Genomic DNA, 27,913 nt, shown 5'->3' on the forward strand with positions numbered 1-27,913 from the left:
TTCCAAATATTGTAATGCTCAATATTTCTACCAAAGACACCAATAAATTTATTGAAGATATGTAACATCATGAAATATAATACATCAACGGACGATACAGTTCATATCATAAGCAGCGTAGCCTCTATTGGTAAAATGTTTCACTGTTTCAGTTTAACCGTTTCAAAATGAACCATATGATCCAACCATATGAGAGTTGCACAACAGGTACATTGTTTTTGTCTTCACAGAGACAGATCATGCCATCATGTTTGCAGCAGAAGCAGTGGTGTCAAGATGTGTTTCATTTGACTCATCTTTCCTTAGGTCCTGTCTTTGGAGCGGTCATTATGCTCTGGAGGTCAGGGTTACAGCAGAGGGACCTCCATCACCCACTCATCATTGGATGTACATCAAGAACGTCAGAAAGACACCTGGGAAAGAGACATGTTACAGGTATACTGCACCATAGGATTTCATGGTTGAGGTCTTGATGCCCTCCAAGTAAAAGCAATGTACAGTCATGAATTTATCTGGATAAAAGGGATTCATTGCCTGTCCTTATATTTTACCTTGTGTAAATTCATGCTTTTCCCTGCTTTATGTGCAGGTTACCATAATGCCTTTCAGATGTACTTTTAGTGATGAGTCATTTTTTTGTTCCCTTTTCTTGTGTTTTCTTTTTTAGTGTAAAGTGGTGGCAGGTAGCCTAGTGGTTAGAGCGTTGGACTTGTAACCGAAAGGTTGCAAGATCGAATCCCCGAGCTGACAAGGTAAAAATCTGTCGTTCTGCCCTTGAACAAGGCAGTTAACCCACTGTTCCTAGCCTGTCATTGAAAATAAGAATTTGTTCTTATTAAAAATAATTTATTGATTGATCGGGACAGCAAGCAGCGGGTTTGCCCCACCCCACCCCACCAGCAGGTGGCGTGTCATCACATGGCACATGCTGCCTCACCGATGGATCATGCTTGGCACAGGGTGGGGTGGAGTCCAGGTGCAGAAAGAGGCCAGGTACCCAGGTGTGAGTAATCACCTGTCTCCCAAGTCAAACACTGATTGGGAATTTGAGAGCCTCTTAAAGAGAGAGGTGTTATCTCTGTCTGACCCACTGGCTGACCGGGGACCACAAACCAGCCATATCCTTCCTGCAATGATGGGGAAATGACTGATTTACAGACCCTGGTTGTGTCTACATTCAGGCCTGCCTTCAGCACACATATTGTACTGTATGGTTTATTCTGCCAGACATTATTTGAGTTGGCCTTATATACATAAGGGAATATAATGAATATAAACCTTTCCCTGCAGACAATTGGATAAATTGTATTTCATGAAGTGGCACTACAGTTTGTAGTACTACACGTTACTGTACAACATACAAAACACTTCTACTGTAATTCACAGCACTTCAGCAGCCCTCACAGAGGGGAATACTGTTCAACATCTAGTCAAATATGCCCGGCTTAAAGACGCTCTCTGGAGTGTGTTTAGAAAATTAAGGGCCTGGATTTTTTCATAATTGTCCATTTTATCATTTTATTACAGCTAGCTTACTGTGATGGGCTCCTATTATCATTTATGAAATACAATTAAAGCGTGACTTATTTCAGGCCCCACTACAGTGAACTGCATGTGTCGGCTCTGCTATATTTAAATAGCATTAAGTAATTGGAAAAACACAAGAAGGGAAGGCAGAACATGTAACCAAATGGCAAAATTGTCTTTCTGGATTTATTTTCCCCTCCATAAATATTCCAGAGGTTCCTCTATCACACCCAAGTTTAAAGCAGAGAGGAAATAGTCTTTAACTGATACAGAAACTAATTTAGAACAGCTTTTCCAAAGAGATACGCTTTCCACTGAGAACGAACATTTGGCCCAAGCCGGCACCTTCAGTACAAAAAATGCTAATGAAGTTGATCTCTTAGCCATTCTAAACTAATTGCATAGTCGAGATTACAAAGCATTCAGTCAGTGAAAAAGGGGTTATTAATTGAAATGGTACCATATAATGCTCATATTCTCCATAAATGTGTAGATGGTAATCGGTGGAGGTTGGCTGGGTTTAAATGACACTCACTAGCTGTCAGAACAACCCTCATTCACTAGGCCCCTGTGAGGGGATGTAGCTAGGTCTCACTGCACATAGCAGGCCTATGTAGGCAAATAGCTAGGCTTCATTTGCATGAGGAAATGACTAATGATGCAACTGCTTTTTTAGCATGCTATAAATATAATTTAAACATCATTACATAAGCTGTAGTCCAAACTCCAACTTTATACCCCACCTTTTTAACAGGAACTAATACAATGTGCTGCCTATGGACATATATGGCCTCGTGGATATATTATAGTGACAATAAGTATTCAAAGTATCGCTTATTTCCTCTAAACAAATAAAACAAAGCATTACAAAACTAAAGTCTTGTTCACTTTCCCCCCCTCCATTATCCTATTTCGCTCACTCTCTCATTTTCTCTCCCCTCCAAAAAATACAGAGACAACGCCTTGAGGCTCTCTAGTCACTATTGTGAGTGCCTGTGAGTTCTGTTTGGCCTCATTGTTCTCAGTTAATCAGCCGTGGTAAATGTGGAGCCCTCCAGCTCATTAGGATTCTCAGTCCCTCGGAGCAGAGCGGAGGTGACCATGGGAAGTTCCTGCTGGCTGGGCTTGGCCTATAGGGCAGCCTATCCTGGAGAGAGAGAATGGCCTGATGAATTACCTGCCTCGGCCCAGACACCTTGTGAGTCCATCCTTCCCCATCCTGCTCCCCTCCCTCCCCATGGTTAAAGAGCTCCAGCTCTCCCTTTGACTGTCTGTGGACAAGCCCTGTCTGTTCATCGCTCATCCCCGCTCAGTCACAGCTCCCTCCTCGGGTTTCTCTGTGGGACCGTGAGCAGAGGAGAGCACACCCCAGCACTCCCCTTCTCCTCACCTGTCTCTGCATCCCCCCCGTCACGCACTGTTTACAAACACTCACTATCTACTCCTGTCTTGGCCCAGCACAGTGTGGGGTGTTTGGAGACGGAAGTGTGTTTATAATGTTCATGGTTTGTCTAAGTGTATAAACAACTTTTCCTAATTTTCGCAATCTCTGAGTAAACTGTGTCAACTTCTGTACCTACTGATGTGAATGGGACAGAAACTCCACAATTGAAGGCCTCCTCGAGCCTACCTCTCCATAGCTTGGCTGTTCTGAGACAGTAAACCAGTTCTGTTGGTATGAGGTGGACGGGAGAGCAGGGACTAGGCTACTATGCTATAGAGAGAGGGGGTTGAGGCAGCTTGACAATAATTTGAGTTGACTCACCCTTTCCCTGGTTATAATCCGCTGGATATACTGCACTCATACAGGTGTCCAGAAAATCCAATTATCACAACCATGGCAGGGAAAACTAGAGGGGAAAGACAGGAGAAAATCTGAACTAGAGATGTCATAGCCTTACATTAAAAAAATATATATAAAAAACAAATACTTTTGATTAAACTGCCTGGCTGCACATAAGGCATTATGTTATTTATCTTATCTTGAATGTGTGTGTGTATGTGGGTGTTTCATGTCCATACAAGAGCATCAAAAGTTTTTAAAGTAAGAGAGGAGGAACCAATCTCCCTGCAAGATTCAGTAAATACAAAAATAGTAGAGGGTAGACTTGCAAGCATGTAATGTGCTTTTCCCCCTGCTGTTGTTAGAAGAGGAGGAGGGTATATGTGCTTCCTTCCCTGCAGGGTCCCAGTATTCCCCCACTCCCCCATCCTCTCACCCCCCCAGCGACAAAGGCCTGGAGCCCGGGCCACTCCTCCAGCTACCGACCTCCAGGAGCACCATGCTGGGGTCTGTGGGAGGAAGCCAGAGTGCCCCTCTACCCCCTCTGTCCCCCCTGTCCCTCTCTCCTCTGTCCTCCCAACCTCGTGGCCCAAACATGTGTGTGGGCTCAAATCCCGTCAGTGCGGCCAGGCGCACGGCTGGAACAAACTCTCCCGACAGATGGAGTTGGCCTCTCCTCCACCACATTCTCCCTTAGAAGTCCTGCATATCCTCTCTGACCTGAGTGATGGCTGCCCTGTGAGAGGCAGATGTGTTCCCATACTACCAACAATGTTTTGAAGTCAAGAAAGATCCCAGATCACTGCATTCCTGCACAACAACATTGACAATGTCTACACTTGGTTTGATACATCACGGTTTTCCTCCCAATGACTTGTCTCTATGAGGGCTGCAGGTTACAGTATTAGGAATTAGTTAAAGCGTTAGTCCTTTTCAATACTATATTACAATCCAAAGTACATACATGTTTAATCCATCATCTGAAGACAATGGGATGTGTGAGCAGAGAAACGTTCATCTTCAAACATGACAAGTGGACAAAGCGCCATGTGTGTGAGGGTAATGAGTCTCGACTTACCCATCCGGAGTTTGGTCAATAAAACCAAGCACCCCAATGGGACTTCACTCTATTTGAATTTCAACAACCGTTAAACCAAGCAAATATGAAACTCCAATATTCAATCATTGCACTACCTACATATTTAACCATGGAAATGAGCAAAAATAACAAATCATGGTTATCCCTTTCTGGAAGCCGGCCTTCATAAAGCCGTCTTCCTACCATCACAACAATGTCGTGACAATGTAATGTCGACTTTTCAACGGACGGTTCCATAGTGGGTTACACGTCTCCAGCTTGTGTCCTTAACTAACATAAATAGACTAGGTTTTGCCAAATCCACTGTGTCCCTTAAGATGCTCTCATTCATTTTAGATTGGGTCTAAATTGAGTCTTGCTCTTTGTGACCAAGGTTTTAAAATTAGATTCATTTCTATTCAAATTGTGACTTGTACTGAAATAACCATCCTAATAAGAGATTCATTATTTCCATTTCAGATATGGTGATATTCCACTGTGCTTTACAGTAAATCACCTCGTATTGGATCCGCTCTGCCCCCATGTTGCCCCATCAAACTGAAAGACTGGAGAAGGCAAGTGCTTCACAGTTAATGTGGCTGGTGACACAGACACATTAGGTTGTTCACTTGAAATAGCCATATTTTACGGGCCTTAAACCTAAAGAATGTCATTGTTCCTGAGCACAGGCAAGCTGCAGCAGAGGACCAACACTGCGCCACCAACGAGGAGGTGTGAAAAAAGGGAACTTTTACACCACACAAAACTCTTATGACAAAGCAGGGAATAGTTCACAGAGACATGCCACATTCCACAAGGGCCCAATGCGTCTTTCTCTCGGCACTATGTGTGACAGAAGTAGGGGTGGGGGGACGCTTTCACAATGCCTGGTGACATTAAGGGACTGAGAACTGGGACGTGTCCCTGTCTGAAAAGTCAATACCAGAATAGGGTTCAGTAATGTACACTGTTTTTCTTTACATACAGTGGGGCAAAAAAGTATTTAGTCAGCCACCAATTGTGCAAGTTCTCCCACTTAAAAAGATGAGAGAGGCCTGTAATTGCCATCATAGGTACACTTCAACTATGACAGGCAAAATGAAAAAACAAAATCCAGAAAATCACATTGTAGGATTTTTAATGAATTTATTTGCAAATTATGGTGGAAAATAAGTATTTGGTCACCTACAAACAAGCAAGATTTCTGGCTCTCACAGACCTGTAACTTCTTCTTTAAGAGGCTCCTCTGTCCTCCACTCGTTGCCTGTATTAATGGCACCTGTTTGAACTTGTTAACAGTATAAAAGACACCGGCCCACAACCTCAAACAGTCACACTCCAAAATCCACTATGGCCAAGACCAAAGAGCTGTCAAAGGACACCAGAAACAAAATTGTAGACCTGCACCAGGCTGGGAAGACTGAATCTGCAATAGGTAAGCAGCTTGGTTTGAAGAAATCAACTGTGGGAGCAATTATTAGGAAATGGAAGACATACAAGACAACTGATAATGTCCCTCAATCTGGGGCTCCACGCAAGATCTCACCCCGTGGGGTCAAAATGATCACAAGAACGGTGAGCAAAAATCCCAGAACCACACGGGGGGACCTAGTGAATGACCTTGCAGAGAGCTGGGACCAAAGTAACAAAGCCTACCATCAGTAACACACTACGCCGCCAGCAGACGTGTCCCCCTGCTTAAGCCAATACATGTCCAGGCCCGTCTGAAGTTTGCAGAGAGCATTCGGATGATCCTTAAGAAGATTGGGAGAATGTCATATGGTCAGATGAAACCAAAATAGAACTTTTTGGTAAAAACTCAACTCGTCGTGTTTGGAGGACAAAGAACGCTGAGTTGCATCCAAAGAACACCAAACCTACTGTGAAGCATGGGGGTGGAAACATCATGCTTTGGGGCTGTTTTTCTGCAAAGGGACCAGGACGACTGATCCGTGTAAAGGAAAGAATGATTGTGGCCATGTATCGTGAGATTTTGAGTGAAAACCTCCTTCCATCAGCAAGGGCATTGAAGATGAAACATGGCTGGGTCTTTCAGCATGACAATGATCCCAAACACACCGCCCGGGCAACGAAGGAGTGGCTTTGTAAGAAGCATTTCAAGGACCTGGAGTGGCCTAGCCAGTCTCCAGATCTCAACCCCATAGAAAATCTTTGGAGGGAGTTGAAAGTCCGTGTTGCCCAGCAAGAGCCCCAAAACATCACTGCTCTAGAGGAGATCTGCATGGAGGAATGGGCCAAAAACATTTGACCTCTGTCATTGCCAACAAAGGGTATATAACAAAGTATTGAGATAAACGTTTGTCATTGACCAAATACTTATTTTCCACCATAATTTGCAAATAAATTCATTAAAAATCCTACAATGTGATTTTCTGGATTTTTTTTTTCATTTTGTCTGTCATAGTTGAAGTGTACCTATGAGGGAAATTACAGGCCTCTCTCATCTTTTTAAGTGGGAGATCTTGCAAAATTGGTGGCTGACTAAATACTTTTTTGCCCCACTGTATGTAGAGAAAGTGGGGTGGACTAGGAACTCAGTGGTTCCATGATGTGTTGTCCCAGTTTGTTAATGAGGGAAATCCAAGCCAGGTGCACAAGAATAGAATGGGGACCAGGCTTGACGATACTCAAAAGTGACAAGATACTGTAAATAATCTTAAAATGATCGAATGGACGTGGATTAGGATCAGATCTGGGCCCGGTTTCCCAAAAGCATTTTAAGGCTAAATTCATCGATATAGAACCTTCGTAGGAGCATTGTTAAATCGCCAAACTATTCTCCTAAACCATCGTTATTAACTTTTCACTTGAAAACGCTCGTAATCTAATGCCTGCCTCAGACCACTCCCAGAACCGAGAAGTGCGTCGTAAATGATGCTTTTTAGCCCTCATTTTATACACAGAAGACCTCCGCGAAACATAGAATCACATGGTTAAGCAAACGCATCGGTGACCGCCGATAACTTCAGAAAAAATTTGCCTACAAATACAGTCTTTGCAATTGATACAAACAAGCAACGTATAAAACGTTGCTTCAAACGAAAACAGAGATGGCTGGATTCAAATGTAAACTATAGGCCTATTTCAATCATATTGAAATGCATTTCATGTTCAATCAATTGAGCTCTATTTTGCTACGTTTAGTCTACTGTCTAATTTGTCTCAATATATTTCATGATGTGTAGTCATGCGCAGTGATGTGCCAAATCTGTGATTTTATGCATTTTTAATGAGAAGCATTAGAATAAACCGCCTCAATATTTGCAGGCGTAGGCGGAAATATCTTTCTAGTAGCTGATCCGTCGTCAGTATTGTGAAATAATTATAATAAAGTAAGATTTCAATGGAGAAAGCTGAACCGAGAGCAGCGCTTTCTCTCTTTCCATCCTATCAGTATCGACACATGCTCCAACGACGCATTTAGCGACCGTTCTCTCTGCGTAGTGTTTTGGGAAACACATGTTACATCTTCGGCAGTTGTAGGTAAGATGCATTGTTAAAACACTTGTAACTCGAAGTTCCATTGCTATCGGGAAACCGGGCACTGGTGTGTAAATTGATCAGTAGACTTTATTCGGTCTCTCTCTGGCTGCGTTTACACAGGAAACCCAATTCTGATATTTTTTTCACTAATTGGTGTTTTGACCAATCAGATCAGCTCTGAAAAAAATCTGACGTGAAGAAATCTGTGATTGGTCAAAAGACCAATTAGTGGAAAAAATATCAGTATTGGGCTGCCTGTCTAAATGCAGCCTCTCTCTGAGTAATTACCACTCAGCTGTTCTAAAGAACAACCAATGGCAGTCTTCCAATGACTGAGTTCATATTCTTTGTGCCACGCTCAATTTGGAATAGTGATTGTTGGGCCGGCCTGCCACCCTCTCAGGGCATTGGAGAATGCAACCAACCAGGAAAAACAGGTATGGCAAGGATTCTCAGAAGTAATGGGAAACGTCTGAATATTTCTCAATGAAGGAAGAGAACACTTATTTTTAGAGGGGAGGGGTATTAGTAATAGTAGCTGTGAGCAATAAGGTGTACCAAGGTGTAGCAATGGATAACATGCAACCGGTCTCTTCTCTTCAACCCCAAACCTACCATATCTGGTGAGGTATCCATCTCCTGGGCAGACGTGTCATCTTGGTCATATGGATTTCAGCAATCTCCTCTCACCTTTTCTGTAACAAAATAATGCACATAAACAAATTCTGGTTTACTATGTGTTACATATGTATTTAGAACACCGTGCATTGTATCTGGGAGCCTTTAGATTGAGGAAATATAATTTTCACAGAATACAACAGGTGTTGTATATATTTTTCACCTTAGAGTGAAATGCTTACTTACAATGTGTCGATGTCAATGAGTCAATGTGTGGGGGTACAGTTTAGTCGAGGTAATTGAGGTAATATGTACATGTAGGTAGGGGAAATGTGACTATGCACAGATAATAAACAATGACTAGCAGAAGTGTAAAAAAAGGGGGGGGTCATTTGATGAAATGTTCAGCAGTCTTATGGCTTGGGGGTAGAAGCTGTTAAGGAGCCTTTTGGAACTAGACTTGGCGCTCTGGTACAGCTTTCTGTGCAATAGCAGAGAGAACAGTCTATGACTAGGGTGGCTATATAGAAATGTATCACTTTAGGGTTGCCATTCCAACATGAAGTCCCCCTTTATCTAGTCAAAAGGAAACCATTGTTTCCACACCAAACATCGAAAACAAATCTCTGTAGAAAGTTTTTGAGCAAGCTTGTATAATCACACAGAGGGTACCAGAGACAGACAGGCCTGTACCAAAACAGACAGTAGGGAGCAGAAAATAAAGTGTTGCCTTGTGTTGGACTACATACTGCAGCTGCCTCGCGTTCTTCCAGTAGTTTAATACACATGGGCATGTAATGAATGGGGGCCGCTGTGTTACTGTATGTTACTGTAGGCATCTAGCTCCTATAACCCCACTACAGGCTGATCTGAGGGCTCCACTGCGAGACATAGCAATCATAATTCTTCCCCATCATAAAGAGGACTTGTTGGGGATCCGTGTGGTCTGTCTGTCTCTTACAATACCCTTCCTTCAGGGCCTACCCATGGCCAATGCCAGCCAGACCACGTTGTGTTCTTTGGCTTGGCAGTGTCTCTGAAACACAGACTGTTCACTCTCCTTGGAGTGGCTCAGAGGAACTTTATTGAAGATGTAGATAAATAGGTTCAAGAAGGTTAAACTTTTTAATGGTAATAATGCCAGGGATGAAGAATATCCTCATTGCCATGTCCCCAATTATTTTCTGATGCAAAATGTTTAGAAATATACAGAATTGTACTTTTGTTATTAACTCCAGACCAACAAGGATTTAAACTATACGCTGAATTATGAAATCCTTTGACTTTTAAGTAGATTTCCCAGAATGCATACAGACATGGTTACCATGTTTTCTTTGAGTGCTTCTGCTTCAGACAGCATGCTAGTTATTATTGTGCCAACATGACTACTGAAATCACCATATGTAATTCTAACTTGCAAGGAGAACTGCAGGTGGCTTTACAGTGACTTAGCCAAAGCATTAACCAAACAGAGGTGTGTGTCTACTTTGAATATCAGTTTTTCTGTTACAGTTGGAGCACAAGTGGCAAATAACAAGGCTCATATAAGATTTTCAGGAAGTCACAGCTCTGAATGTGACCGATGAAAATTAGTATTGTACTTTCAAGATTTACCCCGTTTGAGGCACTTGATCACTGTTTGTATACAATGTACCCATAGAATATAAAATGTTTCATACAAATGCATAGGCCCTATACTGATTTTGTGTGTTGGATTGGAAGTGTCAGCTAATTGACCATAACGCTATCAAAAACCAACTTCCTTATCATTAACATTTCTCCCAAATATTCTCCTCATATAGGTAAAGCTTATGTAACAGAGTGTGGAGGAGATGATGAATAAACAGGGTTGAAAAGCAGAAGTCCTGTTGTGTGCGTGCACTGCACTCTGTTATGGTGCTCTAGCTAGCTGTGCTCTAGTATGTTTGTTCCAGTGAAAGAGGGGCCATGTTCAGCCCAGACTGGGCCCCCATAATGCTGCAAACACCATGGATTTGGAGCTGTCCTTTGTTGTCCCGGCATGCTGACATCACATACTGCTGATGGGCCGAAATCCCTCTTTTTCCAGCACCAGCACTTTTGAAACAAAACTGCCATGACACTGATGAACAATGCCAACTTGCCAAAAAATCCCTCATTAAATCACACACACTGGCACCCAGTCACCTACACACATGCACATACTCACACACACACACTACGCCCAATAAATCCAAAAGGTAATCAGAAATATATTGCTGCTGCCACACAAAAAATGGTTCATTAAGCCTCTACAAGTGGATCTGGTACTTACTCTGTTGTCGCTGATGCCAACTCTGTTTCTGCACACTACCCTGCCCTTCACCAAACATCAGCAGGAAGAAGATTTTTCACATTTGAACAAACAAATACTGAAGCATTACTACAAACAATGTCTAGTGGCAGATATTATTTTGAAGACATAAATACTTTGTATGCTTGTGGCCATATTGGTATATGAATGTAATAGTAGAGAGAAAATGGTAGGTTAGCCATTTGCATGGAGTTAAAAGACACAGAGAATGTAAGGATAGCTCTGTGCTTACCATTCAGTGTTTACAGAAACATTTGCATAGGAACACACATGACATAGTTCTCTTGAAGGGAGGATTGATTAGATATGAGGCTAAATAAAGCAAGAGAGATTCTCCCTCTCGGCCCAAGTTCAAGTTTACACCTATTGCTGAAACCATTCAGTTTGAAAAGAATAGTGAAACACGTCCATTGTGCTAACACAGGATCACTCCATGAATGTCATCTCCAAATAACAGAGCGAGCATTTTTCCAGTTATACGAATGGCATGCACCTTGCAGCACTCTCTTCCCTATGGGTACAGGAAAACTGCTTGGATGATACAAGCTCTCAGAAGCATCACATAGGTCCCACTCAAACACAATCAAATACAATCAATCACAATAGCATCCTCAGGCACTCAGACTAGTGTCGTCCCTCTTTCTATCTCTCTCTCACTCGCACTCACACACACACTCGTGCGCACACACACACACAGAACACCCTCTAGAGAGTAGCAGTCTGTTTAACGTGACAAATAGCATCATTTGGGAGCCCATGGGGCATATCCAGGACCAAAGAGACAGCAGATTGAAATATCCTGTGAAGAGCTGCCCTTTATTCACACATGCTCCTGTGGGACTCGCCATGACAATTTCAAAATCACTGATAAAGTTGACACATATTTGCAGGGCCATGAGCACCTTCACCCTTCACCCAGGGAGGTAAGCCATATCCTCCATCCACATGGGATGACATGTAAGCAAGCTAAACTATGTCATGGAAAAGCAATGGTTTCAAAGTCATAAGCATACGTGACCATTCTAAAAACATGAAGTATTAGCAAAGGTTGGATATCTGTATTTCACTAACTTATGTAAACTTTAGTTATCATCAAATATAGACATGTATTCATGTAATTGATCTACTAGAAAACTATTTTTTGGGGGGGAGGGGGGGGGTATTTTTGTGGTTTATTATTTTTGTGGGTTTTTTTATCATGTAAAGTGGAAAATGGGGAATTTCAGAACTGCATGAACACCCTGATAACTCTCAATCAAACATCACTACTAAAAAATACTGTAAATCCTCTCAGTAGATCGGTGAACTCCAGTGACATGTAATGCAACAAACCGACACAATCTTGAGCTGATTAAATAGAACAGCCACACACGCACGCACACACACACCAACTCTCTCCTAACTGCTGTACTGAAATCTGTGGAGATCTGTCAGTGCCAACTAAATTCTCACCCAGGTTGTCAACCATGCCTCTGCTAGACAGGGTCACAGGGTTACAATCGATTTCACAGGCCACCTGGAGAGCCTAGGCTGCAAACTGACTCAAAAAATGTATATCAGACTTGCTTACCACCCAGGGCTAGGCCAGGGCTAACACGCCCACTAAAAAGTCCCCAGCCCAACAGAAGTTGGCACAGGCAGAGGCTGGAGCTGTTGACCCTGCAAGCTGACCTCCTCAAACTTCAACTGAATTGTTCTGGCAGTTTCCACGGTGACGAGGCACTCCAAGCTTTATCCTACTTACTGAAACAAGAGGGACTGTAATCTACTGGGCAAAAAAGTTGCATCTCCTTATTTTCAATGAATGTCCTTTTTATACGGTACCTTTTGCAGTTTATTTTGTTATTAGGTTGGAATTCTTCTACTGTGTTATATTGACAAAAATGTATTATTTACCAGATTATAATTTATATATTTATAATAATTATAAAAGCCTTGTAATAATGGCTGTTGTTGTGGAGGAGTAGGCATTTTTTGTGCTTTTTCTTGTAGTGTCAATGTGGTCAAGTCCCTCTCTGCCTCCCCTCCCCATGTATGAATAACTGTTATTAAATTCCATTGCGGCCTTTCAATTTGTACTGTCTAAATGTCAATAAATGTAGGCTGAATAAAAAGCTATCTGAGTCAACCAAATCTTTGTGTTTAGTGATTGTTCCTGTCCAAGATTCCAAGCACAATTTCCACTCACACTACTTCAATGAACTGGGGTATCAAAAGGGGAATTTACAAATACAGATTTATGCAATCACGCTAATCTGAAAGAACATCAATGTTGCTCTCTTATTAAAACCACAAGTTCATATCATTTCCACTTATGTAGACTTATTCCACCTGTGTGCTACTTTTGGACAACAATGTTTGAGATCAATTCATTTTTAAAGTATTGTTTTGTATGAGGAGTTTTCAATTCATGAGTTAAAGTTAAATTCACTTTCTGAATTGAAAACTGAATTGACCCCAACCCTGATAGAGTATTGTCTATTTCCAAATGTTGTGTGTATATTTTTTATGAGACCTAGAAAGCTAGGACTGAACTGGTTTATTATTGAGCAGCCCTCTCAAACTTTTTACTCGGAATTTCAGAATGAAAAGTGGTTTGATACTTTACTGTGTCCCACTGAATGCAACAGAAATCGCCCAAGGGTCATCCTTTGAGCTGCTTCTTACACGGGCCTAGAGTTCAAGACAATCAGAAATGTTGTACTGAAAGATAGGCTTAGTCCTAAACAAGATGACTATTAATCAAAAAACTGCACTTTTCAAATGTTACCTTTTCCATTCCCTGTAACCAAGTTATGATTCCATCGATTTGTCCATTTAATGAATTTTCCCTTTCTCCTCTCGCCCGGGGCAACTTTGTGATGGAGTGATGTTCTGATTGCGGGTTTTGGATGCACGCGCAGTAGAAGGTACTCATGGTTTAGATGTCCCGCTTATCGTCAAGCAAAACGTCACATAATCAATAAGAGCGTTCCAGCTGTCTGGGATCTTCATCTCTTCTTGAAGTCGTAACTTGGTCTGACACCCTGCCAACTGTGTGGCCTCGCTTCATATGGCCATACACTTCATCAGTTAAGCAATGAGCCATGGAAATATAGGGCATTACTTCCCTATGTAGACCTACAACTATGGAAGGTTATACAAATTAGGGTCTTGAACAACAACAACAACAAATGTTTACGGTGGCCCTCTCTCTCTGAAAAACGTATCTTGAAGCAGACGATATGTTTTTACTTGTGTTAGGCTAGGCTGCATAACTCGTTTCACTGCGTTATGCTAATGGTTGGGGCCTATAGCGCAGAGACAGTGAAATCTCATCCAGGCACTTTTCTGAGGGAGATGTCATTTCGCAGGGAGGACACAATGACGAGCTCGGGAGTGACAGAGCTCTGATCTCCGCGATAGGGAGATAGCCACCTGATTTAAAATGGTTCGCTTGTTCCCCTTAGTCACTCGATCAGCGTGTGAACTCTTCTTATTTACAATCAAATGCAGTTCAGAACAGCATACCTCCTACCCCCTCTGTCTCTTTGCCCTATATTTAACTAAACCCTGCAACAGGTGCAGCTCCCAAAACCCAATAGTGTAGACCTTTATAACAAATGAATGAATAGGGCATCATTATTATTCACTGTCTTATGAGTAAAACGTAATGTTGTGTTTGCAACAGTGGACGTTTAAGAAACGAAAAAAATACATTATGAGAAATATATGAATAGCCTAATGTTTCCCAGAAGTGAGTGTCATCCTCTCCCAATCAGGGCACTGTTTACCCCATGCAGACAGACTCTTGTCGCATCTGAGTCATGCCTCATTATCAGTCACAGAAAAACGCCTTGGATGGTCTCTAGAGACTTTTTTTAATAGACCCACTTTTCCATTCCAGAACGGTTTCGGCAGAACGGCATGAGAGAGACCATTCAAAAACGGAGAGCCACAGAGCACTCTTGAGTATTATAATTAGGGTGATGCAATCCATGGAAATGTATGGATTCAACATAATCGACTTTCCAGTACTGGTGGTAGTGATAGAATAGGCAAGCAGTTGGAGGACATCATTTACTGTTGGAGGGAAGTCATCCGTAATTTAGTATATTTAAACACAACCATTTTGAAGTTATAGAGGATATTTTTTCGACATCCTCACATAATCTCACACTGGGAGGAAGAATTCTGCTGTTGTTTATTATTAAGACCAATAAGATGTCATTTTTTATGTCAGAGCAGGCCTACTTAATTTAGTTTTATCTAACACATTTATGTCTCTAACTCTACTGAATAGGCTCGGCCAACTTAAATCATGGTATCCAATATCGGTATCCAATATTCTCGTTTTCCTATAGGGAAAATGTGTGCGTTTTTTAAATATGTAGATATGTGATCATTTTAGTTGTTTTGTCAACAAACCCACGTGCTCAAGGCGAGTAGTTCTCTAACTTCCATTGAAATGTCTCGGGCATCATGTCTAGATAAATATAAAGGGCCGTTGTGGGGCCCTTTCAGTGCTCAGACAAACTTTGTATACCCTTTATTCTAAAGCATACAGAAAATGAGCCGCTAGCAAACGAGCTGTGTCGTAGATGTATTTCCAGAAACAATCTCGATCTGACACAGGGATAAACAACACATTGATGAAGTTGGACAAGGCTAAACTTTTCTAGGCTTACAGTGCAAACTGTTTGCCTAGCTACATGTCTATATGCTTATATTGAATGATTGAAATACTGTATCTAATGATTCTACTTTTTTATTTTTTATTTACTGATTTGTCTAAAATCCCGAAATGGTCTTTCCCAGGTGTTTATAGTGTGATCGTTGATCAATATGAGGTGCATGAAGCCTGAAATCGTGAAGGAATTAACTAAACAATGAGACCTGCTGTTGGGGAAGTCAGTGCATTGTTGTCGACAGAGGGTTATATAATACAATTTCCACTACTGGGAAATGACAAAGAAGTTCCCGTTTCGTCTGCTAAATATTTACCCCAAAGTGTCGAATGTCATATATAGGCCTACAATGTAACATATATGATTGTAGAAAGATTTGGAATAAACATAACACTTTTCACAAAATAAAACTAAATGTTACGTTTTTTATTGTATGATTGTGTAAGACATGTTATGACATTTTATATTTTATATTAATAGGCTTATTGTTCATTAGCTGGTAGTCCTGTCATATTACTTTTTTAGTCTAGTAGGCCTAACGAACTTTGTTTGAGTCCGATGCAACATTCAGGCCCTCGGTGTCTCTGACAAAACTAAATAAGTTAACAGGTTAGTCATATTTGTCACCATTTGAGGCTCGTTGGCTAAACCTGTGCTTAAAAGGGGCTAAATTCAAGATATTAGGGGTACCCCCCCCCCCCCCCCACACACACACACACACACAAAAACACACACACACACACACAATTCTTAGAAAGTGGTATGTCGAAAGATAACTTACATGTGAAAAGTGAACAAACTACTTTTTTGTTGTAAGATTTAATCATGCATATTGTTCAGCTATGTTATTTATTAGGTTTGCAAAAGCAAAACCTAAACACAGCAGCACAACTATTAAAAGCTGTCTGAAACAGACGTTCTGCTCACCACCCCGCGCACTCAGCTCCTCGCTTAGTTTTTATCCCAGGCTGTCAGTGGTCCATAAAGCTCGAGCTTGATCTGCATCTTACTGCACACCCCTGCTGGCTGCACCGCTGCATCAAAACATATATTATTTTAGGCATAGGGTGAACAGTCCAATAACTGGAAACGCAGAAACACTTGTCCGACCAAAGTTGCGCATGAATAAACTTTGCTTCCGCACAATAACATCCTAACCAATAAAGTTCTACGCTTTCACTTTTCGACACGATTAAAATGTATTCAGCCTATCGCGTAGTATTCCGTCATCACCGTTTGCCTGTCAGACTGCTGTATACATGTGTCGGTAAAGACCAGTAGCCAGACAGATACAATGTCCCTGAAATGAAAGTTTTCCAAGTCCGCTCAGCCTTATTTCCCTTTACACAATGACAATGTTGACAATCAAGATATATATATATATGTTTTTACTTTAGCTATAGGCAACCGTTTAAAGTTTTCGTTTAGACTCTTTGAATGGGAAGGAGACAGTGGGCAGTACAGTGCAAATAATGTTAATATTTCCCTTCCTAGAATAAAGGAATTCGAGTCACAAATGGTGAAAGCTAGAACGGACAGTGGACGTGTCGTCTGCTCTAAGTTCAATATCTTTGCTGTTCACTTGTAGTGGCCATGCAGCTATTGAAATCTCCACAATTAGATGTGCATTGTTCCCTTCCCAACAACACTGCACAGAGAAAAGGTATTCACTGTCAGAGCCAATCTAGCGAAGCGTTTAACGTTATTAAAAAATAAAGAGATGGTGATTTATATTGTTGTTCAGTAAAAGGGCCAATTATCAGCTTATATCCCGTCATTGCAAGTGTATTAACTTGGTTAGTTATAAAACAATGTACATTTAAGTTTGAGATGCTACTTCTAGCATGTCCCTCTCTAAAACCGGCCCCATACATGGTTTGTAAACTATGATAAGCGGTGACATGCTTCATCATAAAAAGCATAATCTTCCAATATTATAGCAGTTCGTTTTTTTTACTGCATCCCATCATTGGAAGAGCATTCAATGTGCTGTTAATAACCTGATTAGTGCAGATATGTTAAATTCAATCAGCAACAAATACTCTCAACTTCTCCCTCAAAAGAGTTAGTTTGATATTTTTTATATTAAAACACAAAACAACTGGAGTCACTGAAATAGTGAAACTTGAGAGACCAACTGTTGTATCTTATCAGAGCTACGTACCGCGGTTTGGTTAGAATTATAGGCATGTGCCAGCGGCCTCCATAGCAACTTGAGTACAGTGGTATATTGTATTTACTAGCACACTGGTAGGCTACTAATCCATTGAACTGTCGTCCCTGTTCTAATCCCGTCTCTCCTAGAAACCAGAATATGTAATGAGTTTAGGGTCGCTGTTTTACCATTTAAAATCCACCATCAATCAAATTAGGGTGTGTCCACAATCGAAAACAACTAAATGGCCATGGTGATGATTATGAAAAAGAAGGTTCGACATTCTACTATTACTAACATCTCACTGGGCACAGACATCAATTCAACGTCTAGTTTTGATTTACATTTGGTTGAGTTGTTAACTAATGTGAATTCAACGTGAAATCAACAAAAAATGTCACCATGTAATTGGTTTTTGGTTAAAAGTTGGCTGAAAATAAGACGAAATTCCGTTACATTGATTACTTTTTTCGAATCCAAATCAGTCTTCTACGTCAATTCAACGTCATCACATTTTATATTTTTGTTGTTGAAATGACGTGGAAACAACGTTGATTCAACCAGTTTTTGACCAGTGGGATAAGATCACACATCAATCAAACGGAAATAACTTGAAGAATGTTTTCAAATAATGTATGATGTTCTCAAAGCACACATTTGCATATGGCTATAAACCTTTCATTATCAAACATGAGTGATAAAAACAGAAAAAGTGATCATTAACAATCTTGAGAGTCATTCGGTCCCGCGCTTGTGTAGGCTATGTAGGTATATCTGCTGGCGAGCTGGTAAAGCCTGCACTGCTCTGAGAATGTATGAGAGGCGCAGAGATGATGGCATGCTGGCTGACAGTGTGTGGTCTATTGAACAGAATGCGCATTTTGGCCGCGCAGAGAGACCCCCATCCCCCTGCTTCCCTGCACCTGCACTGGATCAGGGAGCGACTGCCATTCACCCCACGAGAGACTTAAAATAGATGGCATATCTGACAGATTTCAATTCAACGAATCTCACAATGCTGCATCCCCCCACAGAAAGCCGTCCACTACAACCCCAACTCCTCAAACTACAGCAGAGAAAGCGAGAAAAGTAATTACTATAGAGAAAAGTAGTTTTCTTTACAGTGTAGCTATTAGTTAGAACCTTATCAATGGATAGTCCCAATGATGTGCGTAACGAGACATAATATTTTCCAGCAGAAATAGCCTAATAAATTCGTAAAAATATAAACAACAATACAACATCAACAATACTAATAAGTAATCAAATATATTATTTTAAAATCTAATATGCCACCAATCGAAATAAAGGTATAGGCAAATAGTAATACGCGTAGGCCTTTTCTTGTCGTCTATGCAATTACTTTAATCCAGATGTTATATTCAATACATAATATGTTATAAGAACACACTCTCGCACGTGGTATGTCCAATAAAATATTACCCAAGGAGAAAATGAAATACTCTGTTTACCAATCTAGTACATGTGACGTCATTACTCCGTACTATCAATAGGCTAAATCTGGTGACTGTTTAGGGGTTGGATTTAGAAGCCTAGTTGGCGACCATTACTTGTGCGCATATTCCACTACCTCTGGATCAGAGAACACTATGGGACACATCTCTCACGTTTGTATATAATTTATCAAACGATACACCCTTTATTAACTACAAAAGTTGTATAGCCCTACAAATATAACATAGCCTATATCTTATTAAATATGGAGGTCTCTTGCCGTAGGCTATATCTTCCTACCCACATGAATGATATCTGGACACTAGAGATTAACATGTGTTTATACACGTTGGGCCCTCATATGTTATGATAATTACTATCCAGGAAGAGCGTGTCATTTCACAAAGATATCAAAAGATAATATCTGAGGGGTTTTACTATGAGCAAAACATAGCGCGCTTACCACCTGTTGCTGTCCAAATAGCTGCGGCAGACTGGGCGAACGGCGGTAGAGCAAAACCAGGCCTTTTGGAACCATTGGGTCCTCTTCTTATACAGTGCTGTTATCCTAAATCACACAAAACGATATATTTAGTTGTCAATGTTTTACGAGTGCCTATATCCAAGCATATGGGGGCCTACGTCCAAGCATTCAAAACATGAGAGGAATGAACACCAGCCATTAGGCGCTTTGAGATTAAATCACGCAATTGAAAATAATTTTAAACACTCCTCTTTTATACTTTCCTCCTACTGTGGTGAGCCAACAGGGGGATTCCTTGACTGATTACTGCTCCTCCAGGGAATAGAAAAAGCATTATATCCCTTATTCAACGTGTAGAAGACGAGAGTCTCTCAATGGAAGTCCAACACAAAAGTCTCAAGTTCAATAGGTCCAGTAGCCTAATATAATTGCTAGTTCATGCCCTGTACCTTATCACAACTACTGGGAATATAGTCGACACCTCTCTACAAAAGAAACGTGCTCTGTTGATATTTTCATGCATGTTTTTCACTTACGTGTTTGCAATAGACTTTAAAGGTAAAATGCATATATGCTATCAAATGTTTATTTTCTCCCCCCCCAAAACACTAATGAAACTACAGCTAAACGCTCATACTTCAATATTTCACATATGATGACATGGGCCAATCCTGCTTCCATTAAATTAAAATAAAAGCCCTTACACACTCGACCTTTAAAAATCCTAGTTTATGAAACATGTTCAGCTATTACAACCAATTCTACTGCTTGTATAAATAATGAATTGAACCACTGCTCCCTGACCCCTTGAATGTCCGGTAGGGACACGTTTGTCGAATAATACTTTGAAATGAGCCCTCGTCAAATATTCATTTAGCGGTTAATGTGAGCTCCTCTCCCCTGAGACCTAATGTAATAGAAGCTTCCCAGCCTTGGCAAGCAACAGTGCAAATCTACCTCTACAGTTCAGGAAAAAATAATTGTTTAACACCCCCAGATTTAAAACGTTGTTATATTCAACGCATAACCTCATCTAGGGCTTTTTGTTTTGAAACAACAGATGACAGTGCCAACACTTCAGGAAGGATTTTTTAAAGGTTTGCCCATCGACCCATGGATGAACTGTGTGAACCGTGGTTATCTTAAACATCTCAATTTGAATAAACAGTGAATTCAATGGCCACTCGAAGATGGAGCTACAGTATTTAGGCCTCTGAGTGAAAATTATTTGAGCTGTTGGGTCTTTTGATTCTTTGCAAAAATACTTTCCATTTGATTTAATCATTAAACAGGCTACATTTAGTGTAAGACGGTCGAACAATTTGACACTAAACGAATAATCAAATTAATATGGAGCGACATGAAAAATGCTGTTGATGTGGTGCATGCATGCTTTCAAGACAAGTAGCCCTATAGGCGTGTAACAATATGCCTATTTGTAATATAACATATTTGTTTCATTGTTGCTCAGTGGGTGTATTTATATTCATATATCAAGAGCCTTTAATGTTATTACATTTTAAATGATCGATACTACAAACATGCCTTTAAAATCCAGGCGCTCAAATGGACTGTCTCAACGTCTATGTTGTCACATTCAAACTTTGTTTTCTGATCCATGAGAGGTAAACTTATTTCAAACCAGTATAGGCCTATTTTAAATATTATCCATGCCCCGAACAAACCTGTTCTCAATTTGAAATATAATTAAAATAAATCAAATGATGAGTGTATTGATTATGTAAAAATATAAAATGAACGAATACCTTGGTGAGAATCTTGAACATTTTGGGCGAATAATCTTCACCTCAAAGCATTGGTTTTACAGGCAACAAACTTTGCACGGTAGTCCTTCGTAATCCTTAGGCGCATAGCTCCTTTCACAAAAAAAAATAAAACGTCGTTAACCTGAGTCTTAATCATCTAAAGATTTAAAATGACAAATGCATGCATGCCTGCACATGGACACAGAAGCAACCACACAATAACATTATTTGCTATGATTTTGTCTTTGTTGATAGTTATGATGAAATATGATTTCAGATTTAGCACATTATAGCTTTATTTTATTCCTGTTTCCTTGGATTGTAAAAAAAAAACGATATAATAAATATGACAGAATATGAAAGGCTATCAAGTTCTTACATATTATGTGATTAATAAATATTGACGCAACATGAATAACATAAATGCAATACAAAACATGAACAATCCACAACAAATTGAGCGTGGATGACAATCTTATCTAATGAATTAAATGATAAATAAAATCAAAACTCATACAATTTCAAGTATCGAAATTTCAAAAATTTATTCATTTCAAACTGCATATTGAAAAAACTCAGCTGAAATTGTAACTGTTATAATGATGATATTAGTTCGAATATATATATACATGAATTGTTGGCAGCTGCGTACAGGCCAACATTTAAAATACAACTACGGGAATGAAATTTGAAATAAAAACTTAAAATATCACAGTAAATATACATAAATCGTACAAATCATTAGAAAATAAAGAACACAAACTTTATACCTCTAACAGATGAAAAGTGGGAGACAAAATATAAATTAACAATTATGCTTAACCTGCAAGGAAAGGTTTCCGCTTCTTCTTCTTTTTTTTAAGGAAATTAAAATGGTTTAGTACTAATGACCCTCAAGGAGAAACATTTACCTGCTTTTGCTTTTTCTACCGCTATTCCAATGTTTGCAGTTTTATAAGCATCTTGAACTCAATTTCAATTCTGCCATTTTCTTTGCTGCAGACTTTCTGATTATAAAAATGTAACCTCTTGTAGTTTACAAACATTACATCTGATTGTTATGTTTCTTTGATAAATACTGTACAAAAGGTGATTGCAATAATAAAACATCTGATTGAGACTCTCCCACTTTCTACTTTCCAAACTTATACATCATTGAAAAACTTTTGCAGAGTTCCTACCGTTCCTCTAGAACTTATCTTTAGAATAGAAAGACAAAAAAGTTTTATGTTCTTTCCTTGAGTTCTATACAACATTTCCCACCCCAAATTTTCTGTACAAAAATAGTCCAGAGTAGTCCAGTTTCTCTTATAAAAGTTCATTTACATATGTGATAATGGGAGTGTGCCATTAATCGTCGTGCCGGGTACAGGTGCGCTCTGGTAATGTTGGGACATGTGGAGTCTGCTTTGAGCAGTTTGCTCCGGCACCTCAGCGCCCGGTAAGTACATACTGATCATGTCCCGTAGGTCTCCTGTCTGACATGGAGCACCCCTGGAGTGAGACGACGATGTGACTACGGGGGGACTGGAACTGGACTCTGACTTGACCACCGAACCCATGGAGCCCAGAGTCATTCCAGGAGTGCTCTGCTGTGAGTAGGACATGCTATACGTGGGTGATCCGTTCATGTAGGTCTGGGAGTTAGTCATGGAGTTGTACTGAAGTGCGCTCATGTCATAGCGGTGCATTTGCTGCATCTGCGCGTTGTTGTGAGCGTTTAAACCAGGGTGCTGCCCGTAGCCAAGCTGCTCCTGCATCATGCCATAACCTCCATTTGTCCAGCCGTTCATATGTGCGTAACTGTCCATCCTTTGATTAACACCACCACCCAAGCCTCCCCCTACACCCACTCCCGCGCCCATACCATTGCCGCCCGGTGCAAGAAGCCCACCTGGCAGAGTGTACTTGTCCTTCTTCATCAGCGTCTTGGTTTTCCTCCGGGGTCGGTATTTGTAATCCGGATGTTCCTTCATGTGGAGAGCCCGGAGACGCTTCGCTTCGTCAATGAAAGGTCGCTTTTCGCTCTCAGATAGAAGCTTCCACTCGGCCCCAAGTCTTTTGCTTATTTCCGAATTGTGCATTTTGGGGTTTTCCTGTGCCATCTTTCTTCGTTGTCCCCTCGACCAAACCATGAAGGCATTCATGGGTCTCTTGACTCGGTCCGGGCTGTTTTTCTGGTTGTTTCCAGATGAATTTGAATTCCCAGTACCCCCAGAATTTGTCTGGGGTGCGGGGGGTTTCAGTTCAGTTTCCATCATGTTATACATTATTAACAGATTTTTATTAAATTTGCCCGACCAATTGAAAAAGTCCAACTCAAAAGGTAGTTAGCTGGAGTTACCTTGTCGTTTTCAGTAACTTTGTAGAAATAGTAAACGTCTTTTTGCTTTGAGCCAGTAGGTCCTGTTGTGTCCACAAACTTCTCTCTTGGTCTCAAAGAATCAACAAACTACTTTTCCCTCTCCGCCAGAGCCTTGACAACTCCTGATACTTTTTGAACAAGTTAATAGACAACCATTCATGTGATGAGGGCTGTCAGGGAATAAATGCCTTTTTACCTGACCAATCACAGAGCGACTGTTCCCTCGGCCAGGATTGTGTCTTTTATTTAGCATAAAGGGGCGGGGTTACTTGCGGTCAGTGGTGGAGCACTGAGGCAGAATCTGCTGTTATCAACCAATAGGCCTAAGCTATATATTTATTATTGCAAGTGCTTTAAGTGGAAACATTTCACTAGGATGGCAAACTTTAAGTGCTTCCTACTGAAAATCGAAGGATTACAAGATCCAGAAATTATACAGTAGGATACATTTAATTATGTTGTTAGGTAAACAGCATATTGGACCAATTCAGCTGTTTCAATTTATATAGGCTATTATTTTAAGCCAACATTAAAAAGTTACTGAGAATAATAAATAGCATTTTAAACTTAATTAGATATTGTATCTTTACTGAATCAAATTGCAAATATCGTTATATCATGTTTTCTATTTGTAGGCTATATCCTGATTTTTTAAATGTTCAACGACTAAACAGGGGCAAAGCAAATGGGGGCATAAATCAATCAAAACTTAAACATACAAATATCCTGGCCTATATTATTCTATCAAGTTCGCTTAGAACAACCACTTTATTACCATTAGGCCATAGTAACAGTTGTAGTAATAGTTGTGAATGTAGAGGTCTAGTTGTAGAGGCTATAGCCATAGGGGTGATGTTATTCCTTTTCTGTTAGTAATTAGAAGTAGTGTAGCTATCCATGAAATAAATATTAGTGTTTTCAGTTAACTTAACATAAAAGGAACCGATCAGCAAATTCAGCTCGGTTTTTACATTGAAAGGGGGATAGTTAATCTTAGCTGTTTCCCCATTGTTGAAATGGATGAGCTTCACTTGAACTGAAGTTGAATGCCAAAAGAAAACGGAGGCAAGCCCATCACAAATAAGTTGCCTAGTTTTGTTTCGGGTGTTGTCAGCACATAAGCCTGAACAAAAACATGACTACATATAGCCTAACTTCCATTCCTTTGTTGTTGAAATTCACTTAGTCGTAGGACATTTGAGTAAACAAAAAAAGTTCGGTCACTACTTCAATGACAGGCCCAAAAAACATGCAATTTTGCGCATAGGTTTTCAACCCATAACATCAACAATTGGCATTGTTAAAACTCCTATAGGATAGATAGATACATGTTTTAAATAGGCCTATACAATTGTTTTTATTTGTTAATGATCTGATGGTTAATTTACATTGTAAATGTGAGCTATGAAAGGTGATAGAATATGAGAAGCAAAATACAGTAACAAGCCGCTATGTATCTCGTAAAAGCACGTGTTTATACATATATAAATTCACACATAGGCTATATCCAAAAGGTTAGGCGTGAGCAACACAGACAGATGAAGCCACGTTGTTACATGCCTTCAGCGCCGTCTGCTGGCGAAATAGACAATAGCAAAAACACATTTATGAACCTAAAAGGTTTCATGGAACACTGTTATAGCCTAATACACTTATATATTCTGTTGTGAACTATAATAATATAACTTGTATAAGCTACCAACTACATGTTTAGTATACTGATAAATGCCTTTTCATTTGTAGGCTACATTCCCTCTTATGGTAGAACATTTGGCTATGAATGATGCTGTAGATCCTGGAAAAGCATCAGATAGGCCAATACATAAATGTATCGAGAATCTGGACACTGTATAGACTGTATTTTTAGATCACATTCTTGTGAGCGTGTGCTTACAAAATCTTAAACATTTCAGTGATATACATCTACAATGCTTAACCTATAATATTCAATTATATTATATTTTAAATAAAATAATTATATTATCTTTTGTATATTTCATCAAACCAAACATCACTACTTATTTAAATTTATATAGAAATTGATACATCGTTTATGTGCTTCTACACCTGCATTGCTTGCTGCTTGGGGTTTTAGGCTGGGTTTCTGTACAGCACTTTGAGATATCAGCTGATGTACGAAGGGCTATATAAATACATTTGATTTGATTCGTTTATTACCACCATATTGAAAAGTTTAACATTTGAGTAATTGGGTGAGATGTGGCGATAAGGTAGGCCTAGGCTACAGCAGAGCAGACCATTATAATGCAAGTTGGAAATAGCCCTCTCCTCTATCTGCATATGGGTGTGTTCCCCGCTATTTGTAATCTGCTTATGATAATGTGAAAGAAACAGCGGGAGTCTGCAACATCATGAAGAATACTTAACAGGAGTTTCCCTGCATTTGGAATTAGCAAACCGACAACTAACAGAATTGCGGGCAAACCTCATTTGACCACTCTTGAGACCAAACCAACCTTTACTTCTGTTTGCTGCATATAAACCATATTTGCAATGATGGCTGGACGGAGCAAAAGACATGATAACAAATGTATAGGGTATTTTATTTATGTATAAACTAAAAAAGAAAAGCACTGCAATTCATGGCAAATTAACTTTGTCATTTATATTAAGCGCAAACATTAAATTCAGGCCCATCCCTATTAACTCTTGAACACAATGAGTGTGAAAATGTCTTAAAGAGGGAATCTGTTATAGATTGTAAAGCCTTCCGTTCTCAAAAATGTAGTCACTATTGCTCCCTTTCAAAACTGACACCTCACCCGATAATAAAACAAGCCTGCCATAATAACCCTTAGGCCTATAGCCTAACTCATTACGCAATCTCCCATCACACTTTCTCCTTAAAAATCAATATTTACTCAATATAATCCAACATAACCAAACCAGCCGTGATATTACTAATTGGATGTAATATGTTTATTTAATAAATTGGTTTACTTTTTCAACAGATCCTTCCTTTTCTCAGCGAGAGAGAGAGCGGAAGAGAGAGAGACTTCAGGTAAGAAAATATATAGAATTATGAATCTCCAAGCTTCATATTATTGTCCACTAGGGGCCGTGCCAGTGATTGGAGAGCAGTACACCACAGAAAATATTACCTTCTGAGCACTCAATACATATAGCCTATGAAATACCAATGGGACAGGGAGTGGACGGTTAAAAAGTGCCATTTTGAAACTAATATTCTTAGACTTGCTTAGCATTAAGCAAAACAATATTTGTATGATTTTTCTCTAATTTGGTATATTTTTTATTAACTCCAAACTCGAAATCAGTATTGTAGGTATAGAGTCAGAAATGTATAAATATATTTTAAACATTTACTTTGGAACAACCCTGTTTCAATAGGCCTATTTATGATTGACAGCCTAATCTCAGCAAGTTCGCCAGAATAGTTCATATCCAAATGAAACAATCTTGAAAATTATTGAGAGCATTGTTTGGGCTAAAGATCAAACATTACTTCTGCTGAGAAATAACGAGAATTTCATAAATCTAACAAAATGTCCCCAAAATAGAATTGGAACATTCTAAACCAGTCTACAAAAACAAAACAAAGCCAGCAGCCTACAAAAGAAACAAACCAAAAAACACTTACACTTTGGATTGTTAGGCTATAATAGAAAATCTACTTAAAATCTAATGTTTGCGGGTGTTGAGCAAGCTTTAAATTATGTCCGATACATCAATGGAAAAAGAACCCACGAACCACTGAAGCTCATAATGCGATACTCTCACACTGCTGTGCACTGCATTCGCGCACTCTAGACTGCAATGCTACTTACGTGCCAGTTTGGGTGTTGTCCTCATCTTTGGGTGATTGGCAGAAAAGAGGATGGAACATCATCTGTCCGATTCAAGAACCACTCTTCAGCCGCCGGAGAACTCTCTCTCACTCGACCGAAACAGCTGTATGCTCTCTGGGCATCTCTCCCTCTCTACTAGCCCCCTAGTCCGCAGAGTTTTTACAAGAGCCAGTGCTCCTACTTCAGCGTACTGCCGCTCATGCTCCTCGCTGAACGCTGGTCCTTTGCTAGCTACCCCTGTAAGAAGAAAAGCCGTTTATGGCTACACACAATCTGAAAAGGGGCCGATTTAAAACGAGAAGAATGCATCAAGAACAACAAAAGTCAGTTATACCAAGTCTGCTTCACC

The 27,913-nt window shown here is 40.0% G+C and overlaps 1 protein-coding gene and 1 long non-coding RNA gene across 4 annotated transcripts; both read right to left on the minus strand.

Annotated features, from left to right (window-relative positions):
• Positions 1 to 28: 28 nt before the first annotated feature.
• On the minus strand, positions 29 to 27,886 carry LOC109902603 (uncharacterized). Of its 3 annotated transcripts, none has more exons than XR_002256910.2 (6): positions 27,544 to 27,886; positions 21,370 to 21,480; positions 19,583 to 19,687; positions 8,508 to 8,587; positions 3,293 to 3,377; positions 29 to 413 (listed from the first exon to the last, which is right to left on the minus strand). It is a non-coding gene; the product is annotated as an uncharacterized LOC109902603 (long non-coding RNA). The 3 variants fall into 3 exon arrangements; XR_004202372.1 differs by lacking the exon at positions 27,544 to 27,886 and adding an exon at positions 23,714 to 25,620; XR_002256911.2 differs by lacking the exon at positions 21,370 to 21,480 and having other exon boundaries at positions 27,544 to 27,882.
• Positions 21,896 to 23,951, minus strand: LOC109902602 (transcription factor Sox-2). Its single transcript, XM_020499090.2, has one exon. It carries the CDS (start codon positions 23,637 to 23,639, stop codon positions 22,692 to 22,694), a length of 948 nt encoding a protein of 315 aa, XP_020354679.1. The 5' UTR covers positions 23,640 to 23,951; the 3' UTR covers positions 21,896 to 22,691.
• Positions 27,887 to 27,913: the final 27 nt, after the last annotated feature.

This window comes from Oncorhynchus kisutch, linkage group LG13 (assembly GCF_002021735.2).
Source record: "Oncorhynchus kisutch isolate 150728-3 linkage group LG13, Okis_V2, whole genome shotgun sequence".
In the NCBI taxonomy this organism is placed as follows: Eukaryota; Metazoa; Chordata; class Actinopteri; order Salmoniformes; family Salmonidae; genus Oncorhynchus; species Oncorhynchus kisutch.